The 26846-nt window shown below is 31.0% G+C and overlaps 1 protein-coding gene and 1 long non-coding RNA gene across 2 annotated transcripts in view; one reads left to right on the top strand and one right to left on the bottom strand.

The window, feature by feature from the left end:
• LOC115886870 overlaps positions 1 to 26846 on the top strand; it is a 145625-nt gene that overhangs the window by 59738 nt on the left and 59041 nt on the right. Inside the window, exons 5-8 of the mRNA XM_030906195.1 lie at positions 6185 to 6334; positions 15404 to 15610; positions 16349 to 16496; positions 25004 to 25134. Of these exons, the coding sequence (XP_030762055.1) occupies positions 6185 to 6334; positions 15404 to 15610; positions 16349 to 16496; positions 25004 to 25134 (636 nt within the window). The remainder of the gene's footprint in view (positions 1 to 6184; positions 6335 to 15403; positions 15611 to 16348; positions 16497 to 25003; positions 25135 to 26846) is intronic.
• On the bottom strand, positions 19887 to 20184 carry LOC115886874. The gene is made up of 2 exons (XR_004050956.1): positions 19981 to 20184; positions 19887 to 19924 (listed from the first exon to the last, which is right to left on the bottom strand). It is a non-coding gene; the product is annotated as an uncharacterized LOC115886874 (long non-coding RNA).

The following is a 26846-nucleotide window of genomic DNA, read 5'->3' as shown; positions in this document are numbered from 1 at the left end:
AATATAATTCACACCTCATAATGTTTACTGCAATTAATAAACTAATATAAACTTATCAAAAGATGACCACATATTTTTTAAAATTATTATTCTTAACACTAAAATTATCTACATTGACTATGGAGTACGCAGTAAACATTATGTGCGTGGTGTGAATATTTTATATGCAATTTTTGGATTATATTCGACACTATTTTTTTCATATGACACAACACTGATGGAGGCTATAATGTTAGCCGAACCGTTTTTTTTTAAACCAAATAAAAATAATGAAAAACCAAATGAAAAATTAATCAGCATTTTTTCCCAACCCAAAATTCCAAGAAAATCAAAAAATTTAGAATATTTAGAATCAAGGTTCAAGAATATCAAATTTTCCAAGATTGTAAAATTCTAGTTAATTATTTTATGTGTACAGTTATTTAGGGAATGTCATCGATGTTCATTTCCAAGCCAACTAGACGCCGATTTTTTTCGATGATACGGTATAATTCTTACGTAAAATGTAAATAACATTAGACCAATTAAAACAAAGAAATATGAATTTCTTAGTATTTTTAGTAACACCTTTATTCTTAAAACTTAATTTTGTATTATGCAAATATACCAATTTTATTGTTATTTTATTCATATTGTATTCAGCCATCACTTAAATATTTGATATTAATTTGGTATTATAAATAATCAATACTATTCATTAAAAATTACTGAACAAATATATGTTATGCTTAACATACATTATATATTATCAAACAAAAACACATTCTTCTTTTAAACTGTATCAGTCTTGTCTTTAAAAAAATCTTTTTTAAAATTTGAACTCAAAATAATAATCTCTTTCATGATCTCTAATACACATATTCTTTATTTTTCCCTAGATCATAATACCTACTTACGTGTTTGAATCTATCGAAGCTGAACCAGCAACACTTGGAGTGGAGATTCCACAATATGAATAAAATAAACATAATTGTCCAGTTTTCATTAATACCATCATGGGAGAATATTATTTTTAAATTTACTAAAGATATTTTCAATAAAATTCTCTTGATTTATAACTCGTACCCACTTTTCTTGCTCTTCCGGACACTTTAGGCTGCCTAGTATAATAACTATCCTTAGTAACTATCCTTTCCACCAGGAACACAACAAAGATGAGGCATAGCACCAAAAACACACTCCACTTAAGCTTTATTGATGAATTGTTAGAGTCTTAAAAAACACACACAAAAATCACGATAAGTAAAAAATGTATGGGCACTTTTAGGTTAAATCACTTACACAACGTGTAATTTTTAAAATTTCTATTTTTTTATGCGAAACCGAGAGTGACCATATATCTGGTAGTAGTTTATGTCACTTCAACACCAAAATAATTAGTTTTTTGCACTACAATAATAAATAATACCAAAAATCAAAGAGTTAAAATCAAAAATCAACCGACAAAATATGAAACGGAATCTAACCCAATATCTAAGTATGTACAGCTGATGAAGTAAACAAAAGTCCGCCCCTAGGCTGATCTTTTAATAGAAGGCACTGTTCGATCTATCTAAACCAGAGATATAGAAGGGATAGAGAATGAGCGTCAACATGCGCAGAAGGTCTAATCAAATGGGGCGCCATATTCCAGATCTCCGTGTCATTTTGTATATAGGTGGTAATCTATAAGTAATCAAATATCAATTTGCTGTTTTCAAGCATACAATTTAAATTTAGTGAAATTCTATCATTTATTATGGATGTATAAATACCTATCAGTAGATATATAGCTGTAGAACATTAATATGATTTATTTAATTAACATCAGTTTCAAAATTGTGTACAATATTGGTATATAAAACACTAAATATACGAATATTCTGACAAAAGACGCTACGGACAGATGACCTTTTCTTAGTCGTAAAACACTCGAAATGCCATTAAATAAGTATTTACAATTATTTCATGTTTACTTACAGTTACTTATGTACTGAATTACGTGTTTCAATTTAAAATTTTTTGCAAATATGGTAAAAATTGTTCTAAACAACATTTTGTTCAAGTTGTATATTCATAAAACACTTGGTTCATAATTATTTTTCATGATTACCTTTTATTTTTAATATAAACCAGGAAAAATATGTTTTTGTTTTATTTTATTTTTTGATTCGTCCCTTCAAATACCTACGGTATTACTGTTACATTAACATGTTCTCTAACAAATATTTTCATAATACATAAACATCATTGATTTTATTAAGGATATTATTATTAGTATTTATCCTGGTTTTCGTCGACAATAAAAACTCTTAAATCTTGTAATAGAACATCAATTTTATATTTCGTAAAATTATTTTGATACAAATTCAATTTGTCAAAATTCAAGTCATTAATATATTGATGAACAACCCAAATTATTCCTAAATATTTTATTATAAAAAAAACTGTTTGTAAAAGTAAGTTTGTAAAACACATTATGGTTTGTCCTAATACTAGAAAAAATAATTTATTTTTTGCACAAAAGAAGCTTGCCGATCCTTATTTGTCTATAACAAAATTCTGTATGTACAACATACATATACCTAATTTATTATTAAGAAAATTAGATATGAACTCAGAATTTTAAGAAAAGTTTTTAAGATAAAATAGTTTCTTCTCAACTGTAATACTTTGACCTGTATTTATCTATTTAAAAACATGAGATTGAGAATCCCCTTACTAAAATACATACTGGAAGGTACTGATTAAGATTCACTGCATCAAATACCTTTCCTCAAATACCTTTGCTACAAATCCTGGCTCACAATTTAAGGTCATTGCAAAATGCTTTTGAACTTCATCATAGATTTTACAAGAATAAAAGTGTAATATTGAAACAAACACTCTTAAAGTAAAAGGGTAAACTTCATGACTAATAGTCTCATTTTTAACATTCTTTAAATATCATCTCATTAACAATTATGAATACCATATGATTTTTCTCAGTGATTTGTGGCACAGATACAAATTAATATATGCCCCATAACAGTTTTTAAATAAGAAACTTCTGCCTACAGATTAATTTTCCTATTCGCATAATACCCTTTCTTCCTATATAAATCTTGCCATTTTTTCAGTCCAATGTTCCTTGTTTTTACAGTTGTAGGAATACTAAAAATGTTGACTTTAGAACTCGATACTATGTTTGAAAAAGCCTTCATACCTGTAACTGTGCATAAATCTAATTAATTGAATTCTTCTCCTCTTGACACTCTGAACACTGCTGCTGTTAATGTTAGAAATATTTAGCACAAAACTACAACTACCTACAACAAACTTTACAATAAAAATGTTAAATTTTCGCTGTTCGATTAAAATACCCTATCTTATGTTTTCTTTTAATCCAAATAATCTTCTTGTCAAGTAAGGACCAATCTGTTTGCCTGAGTGATACAATATTTGACATATTTCTGGTACACTTGACCTTGTGCTTTCATGGACACTATAAGAGTAAGAGTGCACTGTTTTACAAAAGCACTGAACATTGATTCCAAGTATCTTCTTCCTCCACACGTAATAAAAACATCCATCGTAATAAAACTCTTTAAATGGCCACATGACACACTTATTTTTTACCATTCCCAATTACAATCACGATTTTTACAAATCGCCTTTAAGAAAACTAAAAATAAACAGTTTTGGATCATCTGTAAAACACGGTTATGTGGTATAAACTTACACATGAAAACTAATCATTTTTCCCGGCGTATTAGCTTTCTTAGAATGACTATGACAATATACAACAAGCCTTTTTGAATTAGTGTTTAGAATAACTGAGATCATAATAAATTTTAACTAGATAACAACAAAAACGAAAAAAAAACAAACAGATGTCGATGACAATTAAAGAAGGAAAGTGACAGCGAGACCTGGAAGATGTCTGCCATCTTGCCGTCGACAAAAATTTGGATGCGCACTCGTCGAAGCTCATTCTCCCACTTCCATATCTCTGATCTAAACCAACTGATTGGATATTACACAGGGAAAACAAAAAAATAAGTTTATTTCCGTTTGTTATAAAATTCCCCAAATCTTTGTTATTTTAAATTCAACCCTATGTATATATTTTTTCAAAATCAAGACTAATAAAATAGCTTTTCAACGATATATCGTGTTCCTAAACCTAAACCTTCCGTTTTTTTTTCTTTAAAAATTAATAATTATATTAGAAGAGTCTCATTTCAAAAATTTCGTTACCATGACAATGCTCTAACTCCAATTATCTAGTTGGGTTGGCGAAAATATAGAATTTTATGTTAGTATCACAAGTATTTGATTGGTGCCCTCTAACGGACAAACGAAGCACTCTTGTATAAAAGTAAATTATGTACAATCAACTTATTTTGATCCAAAAAATACCTAGTTATTCTATGTCCACGATATATTTGAACACCTTTTTGTACCCTGTATATTTTGTCGCTTTGGAAAAATAAATCCTTCAAACATCTTTTTTCACAAAAACTATGCGATATAGCATTTTTATACCAGGGACAAAAAATGTAGTAAATACTAGAGTGGCCATTTTACGAAAAGAAAATCTGTTGTCGATGGAGTTGGAAAATATTATACTAAAACTTATGTAGGCGTGAGGGTAGTTTTCACCCTTCCTGTACTTTTTCTTGAATTTTGTAAATGCCAAATGTTAAAGCACTTCATAACATAGTGACCCAAAATCTCATTCGAATCGGAATAACGGTTCTTAAAATCAAAGCAAACCTTTGAAGGAGGGTAAAAAGGACAATAATTGAAATTGAAATAAATTTTGATAATATGTACTCACACTGGGTTAGAGGACGTTTAGGTTCTTAAAATCGCTGAAAAATGTGCTTTTTAAGTTTGAAAAAGTTTTTTAAGTTGGATACCATCTAGCGGTCTTTCGTATAGAGATAAATTGTGCCCAATGAACTTGATTCCAAAAATACATAGTAGTTCTATGTCAACGGAATATTGTGATACCCTGTATAACGCCATTTTCATGCCCGAGTTGTCAGTCATTAGCAGACTTGATCTTACAAATGCACAAACTACATTTAATTCTTAACACATTTAAAATATTACTTCATTCTAATATTTCGCACGATATTTTTTTTAAACTTTTAAAATAATGATTATAAAACTATTTGCAGTAGCTGTATAAAGCTACATAAAACAATTGTTTAAAAGTTGTATACACTTTTTTATGTTATTATCAATTATTTGTATTAAAAATTGTCCCTTATTGTTAAGTGGGGTCCAGACCATGATGAAATTATAAGCTAACAAAGTTTGAAAACAAAATATGTTCCGAAACAATATTATTTAAATACTTATATATTTTTATGATGTTACCCAAGAGTTTAATGAGCAGAGAGAGAGATAAAATAGTGAGCAGACCTATTTCACGACGCTGTCGATGTCGCTGATAACATTTTCTATTCCAATACTTGTAGAATTTAGAATGTTTAGGAGGGGGATTAATCACCGCTATCTTACAGATCTATTGTGTTTTCCCACTTAGTACTTTGACAAAAGCCAGTATCTGAGACGGATCCACAGAGGCCAGTTCTCTAAATTCCTTGCTATTTTCTGATATTTTCCTAGGTATTTTGGAGAAAAACCACAATGTCTTTTTCTAGTAGTGATGATGATATTAATTCTGCATATATAACATTCTCGTTTGACGAGAAGAAAAAGCGTAATTGATGATGGTAGCGTAGATAAGAAGATGGTAGTTAATGAATTTATTAAAAGAGTGTTTCTAGTCCAAAATTGTTGTTTCCCTTTGAAGATGACAAACATTATTTTTTTTTGAAGTTTACAGACACGAACGGTATTATTTTATTTAGAATATTTAAAAAAAATGTTAGCTGTGAATGCCGGCCGTAGCGAACATTGCTAGCTCGTGTTTTTGAAACTTGGTAATCTAACGTGTTCGTCTTGGTCTGGATCCGTTTAAGAATCATTTACATAATTGTTTATTTGTGCGTTACAAGAATTTCAATATCCTATAAAATTGTTATTATAGTAGTCCTTATACAAACCGTATAGAACTTATGTCACTACTTGGGATATAATCAAAAAGAATTATTAAATCATGGAGAATTTAGGTACCTATTCAATTTATGGTTAGTCAAAAAATATAGTAGATAGAACATTTTCAAGCAAATATTCTGTTTGTTTTCAGGTTTTATATTCCGAGCAAGTCCGAGGATTACCTGGCAAAAGCGTTTTTATTTTAAGGTGTGAACTTTTTGGCTTATCAGGCCATTATGCAGTATTTTTACGGCCAACGAATCCAGATCCGGCTTTACCGAGAACAGCAGCTTATGTTAAGGTAATATAAATTAGAGAATTTATTATGGATTTTACGCCGTTAAACAGATTTTTTTTTGAGCAACAAATATAGCAGTATATAATTTTTATAATTATTATTTTCTACATATATATTAGCAAACTAAAATATTTTCAAATAAAATGGAAATTTAGAAAATATTTAAGGTCGTGTACAAAGCAATAATATAAAAATTATTTATTGGTTTTAGCTCATTTTCTAGAATTATTAGGTTAATATAAAAGTATTGAAATTGAAATGTATGAATTTGAAATTCCATGTTGATATAGAAATAAAATAAAAAGAGGATCATCTAAAAAAGAACAATGCCATCAGACAAAGTGTTACCTCTGAAAAGAGTTCCTGGTTTTTAGTCTTATAATACCTACATAACTAAATAGTAATGGATACACAATGTAAGACTGCCAACAGTTGCGAAGCCTTGCAAATCGAAAATTGGAATATTCTCCTTCTATAGTGCAGCAATTAAAGCAGCAGATGAGGGATCTTAGATTTTTTGCTGATGACAATTAATTATCAGTTACGGATTAACACAGCTACTCGCATAGAATTGCGTGTGAAAGAAACCGATCAATAGTGAGAAGTAGTTCGTGGCTTTGAAGAGGCATTGTACAAGTTACAAAAATATGTTTTTTTTTTCATGGAAATATTGAATAACTGGGCCAGTCAAGCTTACTTAACTCTGTTGGTCTTAAGTACAACAATTAAAGATTCTACTTTACATATCATAATAACAAAAAAGGTATAATAGATAAACTTGTGAGCTGCCAAATCAGTTTACTCATATTGCGCTTGTTACACAATGAATATTTAATCATTAGAATCAATGAAACTTATTTGCTATCTGCATTTGTTAGTTCTTTAGTAAAAAAGGTTTGTCTTCTTCAGTTTTTTAAAAGAAACATGCTACTATATCTACTAACTGCCTTAATATTACGAAAATATATTTTCTAGGACATTTTTTAGCTTTATTTATACAGGGTGTCAAAAAATTGATAATAGTGTATCTAACTTCGGTGGGTGATTCTAGAGATAAAAATTAAACAAAATTCCGTATAAACATATGCCCTAAAATTCTTCATGAAGAAGTTACAGCCTTCGAAAGGGTAAATAAAAATAATATATTTTGTTTATTTTTAAAAACATTGCTAAACCATTTTTGTTGAAATTTGGTACTCTTATACATATTTTTATGCCGGAGCGAATGGCATTAGTGTAAAAGGTATTATGGCAGAGAGTACTACTGGTGGTACTTATCCTTATAGATACAGTAATTTCAATGCTACGCAGATGACAAAAAAGCTAGGACTTTTTTACTAAAAAAGGTGATTTTCGTTTAGTTCGACACGGTGATCAGTTTTCAAGATATTTGATTTTAAAGTTTGCATCGATTTTAGTATTAGTGAAATGATAAAATGTAAAGAAATTTTAAATAAATTAATCTCCTGATTTCGCTAATGCTAAAATCGATGCATCGGAACCTTTAACCGCAAATATCTTGAAAACCGTTCACTGTTTCGAACTAAAAGAAGAGTGCCTTTTTTACATAAAAAATCCTATCTTTAATTTTCATTTATTAAAATTACGTATCTATAAGGATAAAAGAAGTACCACCAGTTGTATTCTCTACCCTAATGGAAAATACCTTTTCAGGGCTGTTACGGAATTTTAGACTATCACCATTCGCTTTGGCATGAAAATGTGCGTAAGCGTACCAAATTTCAAGGAAAACGGTTTACCAGTGTTTAATAAATAATTAATAAACAAAATATATTATTTTTATTTAACCATTCGAGGGTTGTAATTTCTTCGGGGAGCATTTTAGAGAATATGTTTATATGAACTTAGTAGTATGCGCCATAAATGGCTCTATAAAGTAGAATTTTTGTTTTTAGGGAAATTTTGTCACTCCACAACAACGAGTTAAGTTGACCGATAACTCTTTTTCCTTGACCAACTTTGTTTGCAATATCTTGAGTGCTTTTTCCATTTGTTGTAAAAATGACGCCCAAGTATTTAAATGTACAGACATTTTTAATTGTGTCTGTACATTTAAAACAGATTCTGTACATTTAAAACAGATTTAAAAAAAAACAGATTTAAAAAAAATGACCCAAGAATTTTACATCCGATTCGATTGTGGATGCATTTTTTTACTTAAATAAAATGACGCTGGTCTTTTCCTTATTTAAAATCAAGTAGTTTTTCAAGAACCAATCGCTTGTCAAATTCAACACTGAATCTGATCTACCAAGCAATTGCTGGAAGTCTGTGGCTTGTACTAGCCAGTTCATGTCATCAGCATAAGAAGTTAACTTACACAAGTCATTTTTATTTGGAAGATTTCGGAAATATCATTTATATATAGAATAAATAATATTGGATCAATGACACTTCCTTGGGGCACTCCTGTATTAACTGTAATTTCATCTGATGTTACATGAGTTACGAAAATATCGTGTAAGTGTAACTGTGCTCCCATAAATTTATAATAATTTCGTTAATAAAATTGAATGAGGCCGTAATTGTTGATTTATTTTTTAGATGTGAATGTGGACTGTCATTTAACTGATTCGTATTAATCATGAATTCCAAAAGTCGATTAAATACTAGTTTCTCGAATATTTTTGAGAATGAAGATAATAAAGTTATTGTTGTCGATACTTGAATGATCTCCTTTATTATACAGATTATTCTACACATTGAAATAAGTAAAAAAGTTCGTATAAATGTATGTCCTAAAATGCTTTGTTTCGGAGATACAAGGTGTAGAAGTTTCATTTTTATTTCAATTTTTTCAAAATAATTTCTTAAGTAACGTCAATATTTGGATGAAAATTGGTGTCTAAGGGTTTTTTGACATGAGGAATTTGATTTTTATGTCAATATGACTCCTACGTGTAGAGAGTGCCACCTACATATTTTTAACTGGTTTAAAGAGTAATAACTTTCTGTCGGTACCTGTATAAAACTACTGAGTAGAAGAATATACATTTACGACGTTTTTTATGTAGAAAAGGTCTCTTGGTAAATATCGTTACCAGTAGTGCTTCTCGAAATATTTGGAATCGAAATTATCAAAACCTGCCATCATTGACATAAATTAAACATGTTGACTAAATAGTTATTAGACTGAAATCATAAATGTGAAATGTTTCTGTGTCAAAAGTTCAACACAAACTGTTTTATCATAATTTTTTCGCAGAAAAATTTATGATTAATTTAAAAAAAAATAAAAATTTCTCAAATTTATTTTTCCAGTCAAACAACGTGTTTATTTTTTGTCAATAATGACATGCATTGAATATTTCCATTCTAAATATCTTGAGAACGGTTGCTCGTAGCGATTTTTACCAGAAGACATTTTTTACGTAAAAAGTTACGAGATGTATATTTTTTTATTCAGTAGTTTTATACAGGTACGGACAAAAAATTATTACTCTTCAAAACAATTAGAAAATATGTAGGTGGCGCCCTCTACAAGTAGGAGTCATATTGACATCAAAATCGAATTTCTCATGCCAAAAAACTCCCAAACACCAATTTTCATCAAAATATTGATGTTACTTCAGAAATTATTTGAAAAAAATCAAAATAAAAATGCAATTTCTACACCCTGTATCTCCGAAACTAAGCATTTTAGGACATACATTTATACGAACTTTTTTACTTATTTTTATCTGCAGAATAAGCTGCCGAAGTTTCCGGAATACAGTTCGGATCACCCTGTATATTGGTTTAATAATAGCAGTTTTCATTTTTATCAGGAAAAATGCCATGTTTAATAGAGATATTTACAACAAAACATAATGGTTCGGCAATTACGTCTATAATATATTTTAGCATTGTCTATTTTTGAATCCCATAACACTACTTATGACTGTTGTTAAATCTGCATGTTTTAAAGATATACATTCTGGGTACACAATAATATTGGTTGAAAACGGAACATCTACAATATTTTTCGTTAGTTCCGTTAATTTGTCTGCAAGATAAAATACTAGTTCACCTCAATACACCAGCAAAATCAAATACTCAATTTGTCTATAGCTGATATTTTATTTCTATTTTTTTTTGTTAAAAATATTCCACTAAATTAACTGATGTCTAAAAAATAACGAAATATTCGTCAAAAGTTCTTTGAACGTTGAATAATATTTAATTATTTTCGGCTCCGCAAATGTTTTGACATAATATTGAAAATATATCAAAAGCCTTTAAACCGGAGCATACGAGTATTTTATGTATAAAATTTGTCAATAAATGAACGTGAATTTGAAATAAAAACTTAATAAAATGTACCTTGTTTTTTTAATTAAAATGTTTAATTTGTGGTGAGCTTTCTATATAACCTTATGTGTTTATCCCTGGGTAAAGTTAAAATTCTTACCTTAAGTACAAGTCTAATTACTTTGTTAAACCGATAGTCTTGATATGCATATAAATGCAATTAAAAGTTTATATAAAAATTAGAAACAAAATATTTTAACAGCAAAAAATTGGAAAATGTGAAAAAATAGATTCGAGGGGAAAAAATTAAGCAAAAAATAAGCACTCCCACCTCACATCACTACTGCTGTCTTAGTTCAGGACACATTTTCAATTATATGGTGGTCGTGGAACAAAATCCCTAAAGCTGATTTTTTTGGGGCTAGTTAGCCATTGTGGTCCATATTACGGACATATTTAAAGGCTCCATCTCTCCGACTGTGCAAACCACCCCCTAAAGATACAATTTTTTTAGTTTTTGTTAAATATCTCCGATACGGTCAACTTTATTAAAAAAATTGATATCAAAAATTATTTCTTATAAAATTACCTACAAAATCAAAAATAAGTGTATGATTTGATTAAACCCGTAACTCTAAATTTCTTACGTTGCTCAAATTCCCTGTTTATATGGCGAATAATGAATAAATTCTTAAATTTATTTTCCTCCTATATAGGAAAAATCGGATTAAAAGCTCATTGTTTTTTTATTTCATTTAAAATAAAATGGTTGATTTCATAAATCCTATTTTAGTTCGTAGCAGTTTTATGTTTATTATTTGATTTTAATTTAATAATAAGAGCTCCCGTATATAGCTTTTAACGCCTTGGGAGTAGCAATGTACAGCTTGCCATGCTAGAGCCGTTCGGTATACAAGGAAGGTAATGTGGCTAGCACTACGCTTCAACCGCCTATTATTACCTCAGAATTATGAATCACAAGTACTCGTTTAGGGCTGAGCCGACCTAGGTACCTAAACTATTTTTATTTTATTAAAAATAGTCGATTGATGAAATGCGGCTGTAGGATTCTAACCCACAACCTTGAGATTGGTAGACGAGAGCCTGTACCTCTACGCCACCGGACACCTTGATTTTAATTTAATGTTCATTATTTGTATATAAAACTTGATGAAACTGCTACAAACTAAAATAGGCATTATAACATCCTCCATTTTATTATGCGAAAAAAAAATCACTAACAGGCTTTTGGAGCACAGACAGGACCTAGAGGTTAAGGTAATCTGTGTTTTTCAATCGCAATGACTAAAATAGGGGTGAATCAATCAGTAACAATACTATATAAACTTCGTTTTTTAACCACTTTAAGAAAAACTATTGTAAACTTCTCTTTTTATTCTACAGCATCAATATCAGATGCTGATTTCATATCGTGATTAACGCTTCTCCTAACATTCTACATTCTACAACTGTAAATTTGTTATGGATATATCAAATACAATCATGTAGTGATAGTATTAGTTTTTGTGTTAGTTTATGATATTATTATCTATTATCGAATTGGTCCAAATTATAGTTAATATTGTTTTTATTATTTACTTAAGTGTCTTGTAGAAATTCTATTTGTAAATTTTTAAATGATGAAGTGGATCCTATCAGAGATATTTAGCAAAAACTAAAAAATTGTATCACTAGGGATGATTTTTGGGTGGCTTGCACAGTCAGAGACTTAGGGTATGTTAATCTAGATCACAATGGCTAACTAACTACAAAAAATCAGCTTTAGGGCATTTTGTTCCACCAGGCACCTAAACTGCCCTAAACTATCTAGTAGATATAGAATAAATTCTTATAGCAAGGTAAATTATAAATGATAAACATAAAACGTTGACAGAAGTGAAGTGATGAGCAAATGCAAAACCAAGATCAAAACATCTTTGGTTTTGATCTTGTATTTAATAAGCGGTCTTGGTCTTGGCCTTGCAGCAAGGCTTTTGCAAGTCTTATAGTATTTTTAGTAATTGGATGCAAATAAAATTTTAAAGAAAGAAATTATTAAAATATTGGTGTGTAACTAATAGCCTAAGAGCTGACGACAATTTAGAGAACATATTTTAGGCAAGCTAGAATAACTAAAAATGTATAGTTTATTAATTGGTGAACCCAGAATCCTAAGTCGGGCAACTGCAAACAATTTTTAAAAGTGTGCCAACAACATGGCTTAAAATTCAAAGAAGTGGTATTACCAGAAAATGTATCCCCGACAAAAGGGTACCATACAAAGTGCTACAGGAATTTTTCAGTTGTTATGAAGAAACAGACATTGAAATCCTCAAATTCACTTCCTAAACCATCAACATCTTCATTCATCTTCAAAAATAATATAGAAAACGCTTTATTTTATAAGTTTTTAGTAAAACTGGAAGTATGGAAAACGATCTGTATTTTAGGCGACCCTTTTTTTTCTTATCTGACTTCTGTCTTTTGTCAAACTTTTATTATACATTATTGCCACAACTGACACATTTTTTTAAAAAAGTTAACTGTAACAAAAAAAATTAAAATAAAAGTTTTAAATTTTAGATTTCTATTGATTTAAATTTGATTTTTTTATGAATCAATAATTTAACTATAATTTCTAAAGTAACAATTAAAATTATCAGATAATTGATTATGAATGTTAATATTGTAATTATGACGAAAATATTGTTTTTCTTAAACTCGACTTTGATGAAACAGATGATAGCATATAAACTAGTGATGGGTTATTATTTAACTTTCTGTTATTTTATAACAATTATTTAGAAATACCATAACGCAAACGTTACTACTTCTAAATAATAACAGATATAAAATAACGACACGTAGAGATCGACCGTTCGTGAAAGAAGTCAGGAGCGCCGAAGTCGGCGCTCTGCACCGCCACGAAATTCGATGCTGCTCGAAGTAATTCCAAAAAACAACTAGTATGTATAGAAAACATGTTATTTCGACAACCAGCGATACAGGCGGCGAGATACAACGGACAACGGAGTGGGAAATGCGCTACGGCGGCGAATGGTCGGCATCGGTCGGTGGTCGTGTTGGGCTTGCAACAGCTTAAAAATAATAGGATATAAAAGAAGCAGCTTTTTTGAAACAGTTGCGGGCATAACGCCTGGCGGTCGAGGTAACAGGAGTGGGAAAGGAACGCTGCTGCATCGGTCGATTGTCGATGGAGGCTCGCAACGGATTGGAGAATAACGTATAGAAAATAAGCAGTCATTTTAGATACGTTGTTTTTTTAACTTGTTACGGGCATAACAGGCGGCGGTCGAGATAATCGGAGTAGGAAAGTAACGCTGCCGCATCGGTCGATTCTCGATGGAGGTTCGAAACAGGTTGGAGAATAACGCATCAGTTGTTTTAGATACATTGTTTTTCAACCTGTTACGAGCATAACGGGCGCAGGTCGAGATATTATGGCGCTCTATGTTTCAGTACTTAGTTATTAAGTTTCAATATTTAGGTATTTATTTATTCTGAAAAATTTTCAGAATAAATAAATACCGAGCTTCTTGCCCGTCGAGTGAGATGAACCCTGTACACTGCTACGCAATTCAGGCGGATCGAGGGGCAGGACGTAGGTAGATCGGAATGTATAGGTATAGATAAGTGGCGGCATTTTGGCTTTTTTATATCGCAATTTGTAAACAGCGCTTATTTGTAAACAGCCACCGTTTTTAGAGAGATATGTTAGCTAACAATCGATATCTAGAAATGTTTTGACACCCTGGAAATACTACCACCGCGCACGTCATGCGTCATAGTTGCCGTTAATACGCCTGGCGGTGACCGCCTCATACTCTTTCAGATATTTAACAATAAAATAAAGAAACCTGTTATTTTTAAGCTGTTATTTTAAGCTGTTTTTTATAAATAACTATAACAGTTTCAACTGTTATCTAAAAATAACAGTTTTGTCCATCACTAATATAAACAGTGTAAAAGTAAAAAATAAACAGTGTAAAATACTGTTACGTCAGCCGCGTCTGCTGCCAACGAGTCTCAATAAACTATCTTTCTCGCGCTTATAGATACTCATAAGACTTTTTTGTCGCGCTCATTTAAAATCTTTATTCGCGTCAGGCAAGTATTAAAAACCGTTGAAATTCGTCTGGCATTTAAAAAATATTTTTTAATATTATCTAATAAACACGCTGTAAGAAATTTAGAATGCCTAAAGTGAATTTTCGATGTATAATAATTAAACATATTTGGGATGGTCGGGTTACACTTTAAACTCGAAAAAAAAGTCTGGCATACTTATTTCTGGATTAAGTAGATGCTAAAATTTAAGAATAAACAAATTTCAAGTTGCCTAAAGGATATTTTTTGGATTTTTTTTGCAAATATAAGGGGTTGCGTAGTAGCAAAATACCCGCAAACCCCCAGCCCGACTTAAGATTCTGGGTTCACCAGTTAATAAACTTTAATTTTTTGTTATTTTAACTTGCCTAAAATATGTTCTCTAAATATGTTGCCAGCTCTCCGGCTATAATGTCTAATAACTCTGTCTAAACACTATTTGTAATAAATTGAAACAATAATTTTGAACAAATAAGTAAGTTTCTTATATCATACAAACGTGAAATAAATGCAAGACTTCAAAACCCCAACAGTCTTGCAGGTTAGGTCTTGGTATTGCGGAAGCCTTACAGGTCTTGGTATTGGTCTGGGTTATTTTACAAGGCCAACGCCAAGGCCAGTCCTGCTCATCATTACAAAAGTAAGGTAAATCGAGTTTCGATAAAACGTTTTTAATTTCATTTTTTTTGGCAGGTTGACTGGAGTGATCAATTTGTTTTTAATGTCCACGCCCATTCCATTTTTCCTTGTGACACCCATAGCGGAGGAATTAAAGTATTGTTTCAGTACCCATCTTGTATACTGGCAGATAAAGATAGAGTCCGTCTATTTGCAAGATTGCGAGCTAATGTAGCATCTTTAGCTCCTCCTACAACATTAGAATATATATCAGAACAAAAGGTATGTCAATATTTAAGTTTTTCTAACCATAAAGTGGAAACATTTACTCTTTAATGTTTGACAGTTTTTTTTTCAAAACAGTATCATATTTTCATTAATTTTAGTTGACAGTATGCTGTAATTTATATTCAAAAACCACTAGACCATCTAATTTAAACTAAAATAATTTGGGATTGACTTTATTTATTTAAACTTTGGGTCCATGGGGGACTTAGCAACACAGATGACTAGTGCTAACCTAATCTAACCTAACCAAATGTGAAAATCATAATTTCGAATATGAAAAAAAAAAAAATAAAATTTGGTCTTATAAAATATGTTTAAATACTTTGCGACTTCCACGAAACTATATTATAATATGATTTAGTGTTCTAAAATTGGTGGAGGGGACATAGTAAGCCATCATTTGATATTGAATGAGTTCTTTCTGCCTAAGTTTTAGCAATATAAATATTCCATTAGTTAGAAGACCTATTTTAAACATATTTGAAATTATGATTGATGTTGTATTTTGTCAACATTGTTTAATCCAACATAAAAAACCATATTGAATCAAAGAATTAGTAATAACTTATTTATTAATATAATTTAGCGCTCTGTTAGTCTAAAAAGGAATAAGTATTCTGTAGAGATGGTTTCAAAATAACTGCATTCTCCTCTTTTATTTCATTATAGATTTTTAATACATATCTAGATTTATCTAGAGTTACAGAGACTAACTAATTTACTTTTATTCAGATAATACGAGGACAACATAGCTTACATTTCGAGTGTGACCTTTTTACCGAGAGATACGTAGAATATTGCTTTATATACGTAAGTCAAAGCATATCAGGAGCTGTCGCAGATGTTCGAGAAGATTGTGTCCCGACATTGCCAGTTTCAGGTAAATTAAACGTTGTTTTGTGCAGTGCATTTTTAAATTAAATGTATGGTATTAAATTTGTTCAGGAACTTTCTTTTGGTAGGTATAGATGTTACTGAATATATTTTTTATTAAATCTATTATAAAATATTTATACGGGAAGCAAAATGGAACATTTTAAATTTTGAAACTACTATAATATAGTTGTTATATTATAACTTCAGCTTATCCTTCAGCTAGAAGTACCTATTTATTTTTAATAGTTACTAATAATAGTTTAATAGTTGTATATACCGGGTACGTCCCAAATGTGGCTCAACAAGATTTGGTAGGTTTATGATGTTAGTAACATCATATAAAAAACGTCTATACCTAAACAAAAAAAAAACATCATATATATTAGTATATGATATGAAGTTAGTACATCATATACCAATATCAACATAAATTAGAATTGATTGACGTATTAAATTGTTTTTGATCACTTCCTGTTTTACCGGAAATGACTAAAACTTTGGCTTTTCAATTGGCACCTTCGGTATTTTTTTTACTTTATTTAATAAAAAGTGACACTCTGAATAGAATGACATCATATGTAAAGTTGTGATATTCTCGCTTAAAAAATCGTATTTTAAATTTCAATCTAGAGTGTCATGGCTGTGTTAAAAACGTCTAATGCTTTTCGTGTCTTGTCCTGGCCGGTTAAAAGATGCCCAAATCGTATTTTTAATCATATCTCAATTTTTTCAAATGGAACGAGGATGGCTCATTAGCATATTTGGAAAAAGCATTTTTTACGAATAATTTGATAACTGCCATGGCACTCTAATTTAAAGTTTAAAATGCTATTTTTTTAATTAAAAATATCAAAAGTGGACATTTGCTGTGTCATTCTATTCAGAATGTCATATTCTATCAAACGAAGTAAAACAATACCAATAGTGTCATTTAAAAATGAAAAGTTGTAGTCATTTCCGCCGAAACAGGAAGTGACCAAAAAGAATTGAATACGTGAATCATTTTTAATTTATGTCATATACCAACATACCAAATCTCGTTTTTTTTTTATCTGAAAGAATAAAAAAGTTATGGGGGTGAATCACTTTTGAGACGCACCCGGTTTATCGTGGCAATTTGATAAATAGTAATGGAAAATATCTCTTAGACACAAAAACACTAATAATAAGATCTCAAATACATATCGGAGGATTCGTCATATTGACTGACGTCATATTGTATAGTACATTGTTGAAAATCTCGTTGGTTTTTCTTACAGGGTTACCATAGAAAAAAAAACTTAAATTGTACAGTTATATTTTAAAGTATCAGTGTTTATAAAAGCAAGCATCACTCCTGAGAACTAGTAATTTTGATTTACTCTAAAAAAATGTCATAAAGGTTTCAAATCTACATCGAGGAAACCAGTGTACTTGTTCAATACCTCGATATGAATTTGAGGCCTTTCTGATACTTTTTACTAACAGTATGTTTATCGTACCGTTACTTAAAGAAATAAGAAAATAATAAAACATGTCCGAAATGTAGCTGGCGTTACCGTCAGCTTGTCCGAGATTTAGTTTAACTCTGCTCCGCGCCGCTGCGCGTTGATAGTCGTTTACCTCCCAGTGGATAAAGATTACTGTACTGTAGTTCTGCTTTTCGTCGACAGTGTGAGTAATTGCCAGAGACAGTTTTACCAGAACTACAGATTAACCCGTAGATTTACAGATTTTGGGTACAGTTAATAATACGGATTTTCTATCACTAAACAATTTAATATAATATTATATGATTAAACAGCCAGAGTTGGCTTAGAAATGAAGGTCGCTGTTGTTTCATTAGTAAAATATTATAGTATAATATGTCAATAATAGTAATTTCCGAAATATTCAGTACATAGGTATAACTTATTTTATTTTTCTTGTTTATTCTATGTTCTGTAGGAATAAATTTTCAATACATAAACGCGGATTTTTCATCCAAAGATATTTTTGGCAAACGTATTACAGATATTATATGGCACTTTCATTTACACACGTTCTTTGAAATGCTTTCGCTGGCCGAATTAGGGGAAATAAGCGTTTTATGCGTTGGCCGCAGAACAATTGGTGGATCCACCGTACAGCACTTGAGAGGTAAGGGGAAATTAAATCGGACATGTCATGAATTTGTCCATTAGGTTACATATCTTCCCAATTCTTTCAATCAACGATCGTACATTGTCGCAGATTTGTGTAACTGTATAAAAAGACAAAGAAAATCTACAATTATTATTGAATGGAAAAAATACGAGTAAGTTCTTTTTTAATTTATTTCTCTGCGATCTTTGATGGCTGGAAATGCCTCTTACTAAAATTTGAAAATCGTAGTCGCATTCAAATTAACTTCAACTGCGAACTCTCGTTCTCCACTTTTAAAAAGGATTTGTCAGAAATCTTGTTAAGTAACTAATTTAAATTCTGAAAATTCGGTGGAAACGCTATGTGTTATTCCTCGGGCCGACTAAATGAAAGGAAAATCAAAGAGTTTGCGAGGAAAGTTTTAATGCAATTTTAGACGGATGAAATTGTCTTTCTGTTGTTTGCTGATCGTCGTTTTATCACAAAATTTCAGGGTTAAAATTGCTAAGTAGATTCGGTTCAAAACATGAATATTTAACAATAACTTTTCCTAATTTTGATTCTGATTACCTGAATTACCAGAAAATGAAAATATATTAGTTACGATTTTTTATCTATTATACAGGGGTCCCAGAAATAAGTGCAAATATTTTAAGGGGTGGTAGATCTCGATAAAAGAAACATATTTTCTCTTTATCGTTTTTCAAATAAGTCCAAAATAACGGAGTTATTTTACTTACTTTTAAAATTTTCAAAAAAAAAGATTTTTTGCTAAAATTTTGAGAACCACTGGATCTTTTCTGGATTTTCTTTCTTGTAAATTTAATCTAATACATATGTTGCCATATTATCAAGAAATAATGTTTTTTAACTAAAAACTAAAAAAATTTTCAAAATTTTTTTTTTCGCGAAAAAAACCTCATAGGCATATTTCTGGGGTTGAACTATACTACCAGTTAAAATATTTGCACTTATTTCTGGGACACCCTGTATATCTTCGCCTGGTTGTTTAGATTACTCGAATATTTAATAAGACGCTGCTGGACCGATGTTCTTCCTTTTTGTAAGCCCACGCCCTCACAGACAGCGTTTTTTGCGTTTTTATCGTGAAGCGTCTTTAGTGACTAAGGCTGAGAACACACGAGGAGGTTGTTCGGTGGTTAATAAGCGGCGCGGCTTTAAAACACACGGGACGGCACTGCGACTACCGTCGACAAATGATTTGTAAAGATGTAACAAAACTCTTATAAAGGGTTAGGGGTTCGCTCAAGTCAAAGAAAACTCTTCGAAAAACACTCCGAAAATTCTTTATTCTTGGTATCTAAAATACTATACATTTACTTAGCAGGGGGAAAATTTTATATATATATATGGTACAATCTTACCTATCAAGCCTTTCTACTAACTTTTAAAAGTACAGTTTTACACTTTATGGCCACAGGATAATAAAATGAATACAATAAGAATAGTTGTTTCAGCGTACAGTAGCGAGAGTAAAATGAGAATCGAATTCAAATATGCAAGGCGCAAAAAAAGATTTAAATAAAAAACTGACTCTCCAGGTAGAGCTACGACCAAATAAGATTCCCCACATTGTTACGGCTGCTACAACCGCCCCCTGTCTAAATAAAAGTAGCTTTACTCTTTTAGGCTTGACACATCCGAGTTATAAGGCTTCAAATGAGACACGTGGAACCTCTCTCTTCGTCGGTATTTTCCATAATTAAAATATAAGTTGACAGGCCTACCTTCTTTTTAATACGATATGGATCCTCAAAAAGAAGAAGAAACTTCTTGGTTTTTGATGATAGGGCTGAAGAAACGGGGTTCGCTTTAAGCAACACCAGATCTCCAGTAGCAAATTCTTTATAATGTCGACCAGGGTGTAATATCTTCCGACGTTCAGCGAGGCTTTGTAAGATCTCTTTAGCTAAAATAAGTTTCTTTTTATAACTAAGCACCTTAGGACTATCAGGATAATCAACCAGTTCTCGTGTAAAAGAGGTAAGCGGTTCCTTGAAATGTAATTCGGAAGGTGTAAAGCCTGTGGATTCATGCATCACAGAATTAAAAAACTGACCAAATTTCCGTACATGCTTAGCCCAGGCCGTATGTTGCTCAAAGCAATATGTTTTAAAGGGACGACCTAATTCGCGCATGTATCTTTCAACCGGGTTTGACTGAGGGTGTCTTACCGAACAATGAACAACTTTAATTCCAAGAGGTAGTAAAGTATGTGACCAGGATTTTGACGTAAACTGCGAACCATGATCAGTTAATATCCTTTCAGGCTTACCCATTTTTTTAAAATAATCTAATATTAAACGGTTTAAAATAGCTCTGGTAGTGGCCTTTTTTAAAGGGTATAACGTCACATATTTCGTAAATAAGTCGACAATCACACATAAGAATGTAACGCCCCCTGTAGACTGGGGTAACGGTCCGTATAAATCCAGACTAATAATTTCATTTTTTTTCTCGGATATTACAGGAGAAAGAGGAGCTTTTGGTAATAAACTCAATTTTGCCTTTTGGCAAATGTCACACGCTTTTAAGCATTTTTTGATATCACGAAACATGCCTTTCCACCAGAAATCATTCTTTAAAATACTCCATGTTTTAAAAATTCCAAAATGACCTAAAGAAACATGATAATCATAAATAATTTTATTTTTAAATTCTGATGGAATGCACAAACGGTAGGATTCATCGTCTGATTCTCATACAAAAAGCAATTGATTTTTAAGAACAAATTTATTTATCTTTTCATCAAGTTGTTGATTCTCTAAACTTTTTATCGCTTGGGCGCAGAGGTATTTGCCAGTATCCAGACGACAAATCAAGACTAGTTTTAAATGGTTTCCCGAACAAAGACTTCATAATATCATCAATAGGTCGTAGTAACTCGTATTCTTTTTCAAATACCCGATTTAAATGTCGCGCATCCAAACAGACGCGAACCGACCCATCTTTCTTGATGATTTGTTTTTTTAACAACCGTTACCTTGTTGTATAACAAAATGAAAAAAAAAGAACCGAAAGTTTTGGATACATACCATAACCATTGAAAGAAAAAACAACGGGTGTTTTTGGACATTATATACCGAACTAATCGAAGACAGTATTATATTTCTTAACTTCACCAGACTGTCCAGAGAGACTTTTCAAGAATTGTTAATAATTATAAAAGACCCGTGTTCCAAAACAGATAGTATTATGAGGGAAGGCATACCAGCAGAAGAAAAGATTCTTATAATTTTGTTTTTTTGTCAAAATTTTGTCAGTTTGGCTGTCAACAGGCAGTCAGTTTTTTTTATTTGTTCCACGAATTATGGCAATTCCAAACCCCTGTATTTTTCCCGAGTCCTTCAGTTTTTATAATTGTCTGGTTACCAGTTTTACAATTTAGGGTAGGTATTTTATTACCCCAGGTAAATATAATAAAAATTTTGAGAAAAAATGCTCAAAATTCCTCTAAAACGAACAAAAAATGCAAATTGCATTTTTCCGTATCTTAGTCATTCTGAACTGAATGATAAAATCATCGGCACCCACGAAAAGTGTTTTGGAGGTGCCATTTTTAGCCCAATCAGTTCAGATCTTTTCGACAAAAAAATAGAAAGTCGGAACTTTTGAGGCGGTTTCTATTTGACAAGTAGATGACATAATCACAGTTTTGCCTATATATTTAAAATGGGAAGTTTCTGTTATCTTGGAGTTTATGTTTTGTTTGCGATTTACGTTTTTACTCTAAGCATTTTTCAATAAACAGTAGAGACAAATTTGTAAAGAAAATTTTTTAGAGAAAATGTGCAATTAGTTTTTTGATTTTCTAAAAAGTAACGACAGGAAAAAATAAAATTGATTTTCAAAAAAATCGTTTTTTCCATAAAAGTCAGCAATCCTTGAAATTTATAAAACTTTTTTGACGGCATCTTGGTAAGCATCCCAAGGCGCAACTTTGAAACTCGCAACTCGAATTTGTAGCACCCTGTATTATTTATATCAGAGTTTAAAACAGTGCGCGGTCAAGGTGACAGCCGGTGACAGCGTTCAGCGATGAAGTATACGAATCAGATTCTTTTATTTGAGGCGTGCGCATAAAAATCGCGTTGAACCAAACAGATAGAATTATACAAGATTATTGATATTTCCATTTCATTTGTTTGGTTTCACTTTTCACCCGTTGTCTAAATGGGCTATTAACCATATAGTCTGTAATTATATTTGTGTAAAACCAAGTCAGTTCATTTTACTTAGTTTCTATTGAAGCACCTATTCAACAATTTTGTTATATATTACTGTTAGTATCAATATTAGACATCTTTATTGGTATAATATTTATAATGACATAGCAATTGCACGGCACCATAAAATTATAAAAGAAATTTGCCATTTCTGTTGCTAAATATATCTAAACACTGCACTTGAAGGAACTTTTTTTTGGTTTTAAGTTAACACACATAATTTCTTGGTAATATGGCAACATAGGTAGTAGATTAAATTTCCAAGAAAAAAAAAACAGAAAAGATCCAGTGGTTTTCAAAATTTAAGCAAAAAATCATTCCATTTTTAATTTTGAAAGTAAAATAACTCGGTTATTTTGGACTTATTTGAAAAACGGTAAAGAGAAAATATGTGTCTTTGTCTTTCATCGATATGATTTACCAGCCATGAAAATGTTGACACTTATTTAAGAGACACCCTGTATAATAAAATTGTTAAATAGGTGCTTCTATAGACATGAACTCTTACAAATTGTTGAAGTGGAAGAATGGGCTCTTTCACAAAAAATAAAATACCCAATTCAAGGACAAAATCTGAAATAGAAGACTATTTTCAGTATATTTATCCAAAAAAAATAGTTCCATGACATGGAATAATTTTTTTATAGGCCCCCAAAATTGCTTTAATTTGAAATAATTTTAAAGCGCCAATTGATGACGTATGAAAAATACGCCCAATCATATTGCAGAACCGTGCTCGTGCGCCAGCCAATAACTGGCAACATTGCGATTTGATTTGACCAGCACCACCTCAACTCAAGGCCAAACAACATGATATAGGCAAGGTTAATATGGCGGCGAAGGCAGCGCATTATTAAATTGTTTACCTTTAAACTGAAAAGCCGGTAGTGGTTTCTCGTTCCGATTGCATACCAGAAATAATTAATTATCTCTAGTTTGTTGTGCTTCTGCAACACGTTTGTTTAGTTCTTAGTGTTCAGTGCATGGTGTGATCAGAAAATTGTGATAAAATAACAGTGTAATAAAAATCCAAACCAGACATTCCACATAGGGAACTTCAAACTTTTGTGCTTGTCGTACTCCTCTATTATTAGTTATTTTAAGGTAAGAACTAGAAGTATTTATCAAGATATTACACCTAAATGAGTAAAAAGCCTTCACCGGCAGTCTGCATAGTACTTTATAATGGTTACTTACAATAATCAAAAGATAGGTATTAACATTTTATTGTAGCATACCTTTTACATGCTCTGGTTCCAAATTGTCACGAAAATTATAGAGGGGGTCCCAAGTCAGTGTAGTTTACATTTTTGACTCAAGTCAGTGTAGTTTACACCAAGAGCATTTACCAAGGCTTTTACTAAGACAAGTAACTTCCTATACTGTCCATAATAGTATATATTTATCAAACGTGCAGTAAATTCTAAACTATGGTAGATAAGTGTTTGCAATTGAATATTTAGTTTATATTGCTATTTTCTGTCATATATTTCTGGTTATTTCTTTTTCCGATGATTTTGAACACCCTATATATGCTACCTCAAGTTTGAATATTTACACACTAGTACACTACCTACCTATTTTCTGAGAAAGCAGACCTTTTTATAAAAAGAAACTAACTGATGTTTTCATAAAAGTAATAATACAAAAAATTCCATACTTATGTGGAAAGCTTTAGACTCCCTGTATATTAAAAAAATTAGTGAAATATTATGTAATTTAACCCGACATTTGTGTGAAAAATGTCTATTTGGAAATAAAACAGGTTTTAAAATACGCGCCAAATAAAGCACTTCTATCTCCGCCATATTGGAAAAGGTTGAATAGCCTTGTGTAGAGGTGGTGGTGGGTCAGCATGGTGGCCCGGCCGTGTTGCCGCTTTTCAACATGCCAGGTGTGACGTATTAAAATTAAAGCGCGGATTTTTATTCTGGGCTTTTTTGATTTTATTTAATTTCTTAAGAACGACTTCAAATTTTTCGAAAGCGAGATAGCAGAAAATTCTAGAATTAATTGCTTTATTCAATTATGCTAATTCCAAAATATAGTGAAAGAGCCCATTGCGTTGCGCGCTTTTGATTGTTCTACTTTTCTTTTTGATGGGATTTTCTTTATCTGTATATTATTAGGTAATTAATGGCTATTTATATATCTGTTCCAGATCAAGAACGTGGAGGCTGGGGACCATGGAGTCAATGGACTCCCTGTTCAAGCACATGTATCGGAGGCGTGAGAAGCCGCTACAGATTATGTGACTCACCTGCTCCTAGATACGGAGCTAAATTTTGCGAGGTAACTGTCTTTAGAAAACAATTATTCAGATCTAGACTAAAAACTTTTGTTCGTTAATAAACTACTAGATGAAGCCTGGCGCATCCGTCACGACATCAGGAAAAAAATTTTTTTAATTAAATGAAAAACAAAAAATCCGGCGACGACAGTTTTTAGAAGAGCCAATTAACTATCTTTTATTAAAAAAAGCAACTTTCTAGACCAAGTCGTTACTTCAGTAGCGACAATACAGATAAACATTAGCATTTTATATATGTGGATTTCCGGAACATCAATTTTGTTTTTAAAATAGTGAATTGGTATCTTAATATTGTTATTATATTTGTACAATATATGGGTGTTTTCTAAATAGTCGAAAGAAATTCAATGTTTGATTTCTTATGTTTTAAGAAAAAATGTTCATATGTTCATATGAATTTATTTGGCTTAAAATAAATTGTATGTCACTGCGTTTTTTTGAGAGAATAATTTGTTTTTCTTGATAGTCAATACTTTTTTTAACAAGATTGATCTCTGGAGTTTTTCTTGTACATTGAACGGTTATCGAGACAAAAATAAATAAAATCGCGAATAAGTCGCCATATTCATATTTGCTCGTATTCTAGCGATTTTGAGGTTGAATGTAGTTAATTTATTTATTTTTTCTCTCGAAAATCGTTCAATCTATGAGAAAAACTCAGGAGATCAATCTTGCTAAAAAATATCTACAATCTAGAAAAAAATAATATTTTCTCGAAAAAAGGCAGTGGCGTATTATTTATTTTAATCAAATAAACCATAGGTGTGTAACGCCACTGGTTCAAGTAAGAAAACAAAAGTTAATGGAAATTAATATCTTTTATACCCGAACACCGCGTACAAAAATTGAAGGAAATATCTAGACAAGTTTCGGACGGTGATAAATTTGATTTTTTTTTAATTTTTTTCTACAGGGTATTAAAACCCTGTAGATCAGTAAGGAAGTACTTTAGACTTCATGTCTATATAAACTATTTTTTCTTAAAAACAGATGATCTCCTGATTTTTTTGGACTATTTAGAACTGACACTCTGTATAGTTCATCGAAACACATTTTTAAATAAAAAATTATCACTTCAGATTTTCAATTCCAATTATTATTATAAATTTTAAGAAATTGTATTATACATTTGGTGGGCATTATCATAGTTAATATAAAATAAAATTATTTTTATTATGATATATTATGTCAAATCATTTATTTTGGCAATTCAATGAAAACCCTACCAAATTTCTGTCTTTTATCTATGAATAAAATAATTCCTTTTGACTTGTATTTCAGTGGACGGTTGGACATTATCATACAACGAGACATCAGTAAATTTACGCATTTCATATTGCTATGATTGTTTTCCCTGTATAAAAAGTAAAGTCATTTTCACGAAAGACACTGTAAAAAATCGATAAATAAAGATTACAATTGCCCGCTACGAACCTATACCGGATGCGCTATATTTACTCGAAAGTGGCTCACACCTATAAATTTTTTATTTTTTTTTGTATAAAAAACGAGATTTGGTATGTTAGAATATCACATAAATTAGGATTGATTGACGTATTCAATTGTTTCTGGTCACTTCCTGTTTTACCGGAGATGGCTACAACTTTTGATTTTTAAATGGCACCTTCGGCATCTTTCTACTTTATTCGATAGGAAATGATACTCTGAATAGAATAACATATCATATATCAAT

The sequence above is a fragment of the Sitophilus oryzae genome, unplaced genomic scaffold (assembly GCF_002938485.1).
Source record: "Sitophilus oryzae breed Bouriz unplaced genomic scaffold, Soryzae_2.0 scaffold_499_pilon_pilon, whole genome shotgun sequence".
NCBI lineage: Eukaryota > Metazoa > Arthropoda > Insecta > Coleoptera > Curculionidae > Sitophilus > Sitophilus oryzae.
Note: the sequence above shows the minus strand (reverse complement) of the source record. Positions and strands in the feature narration are given on the sequence as shown.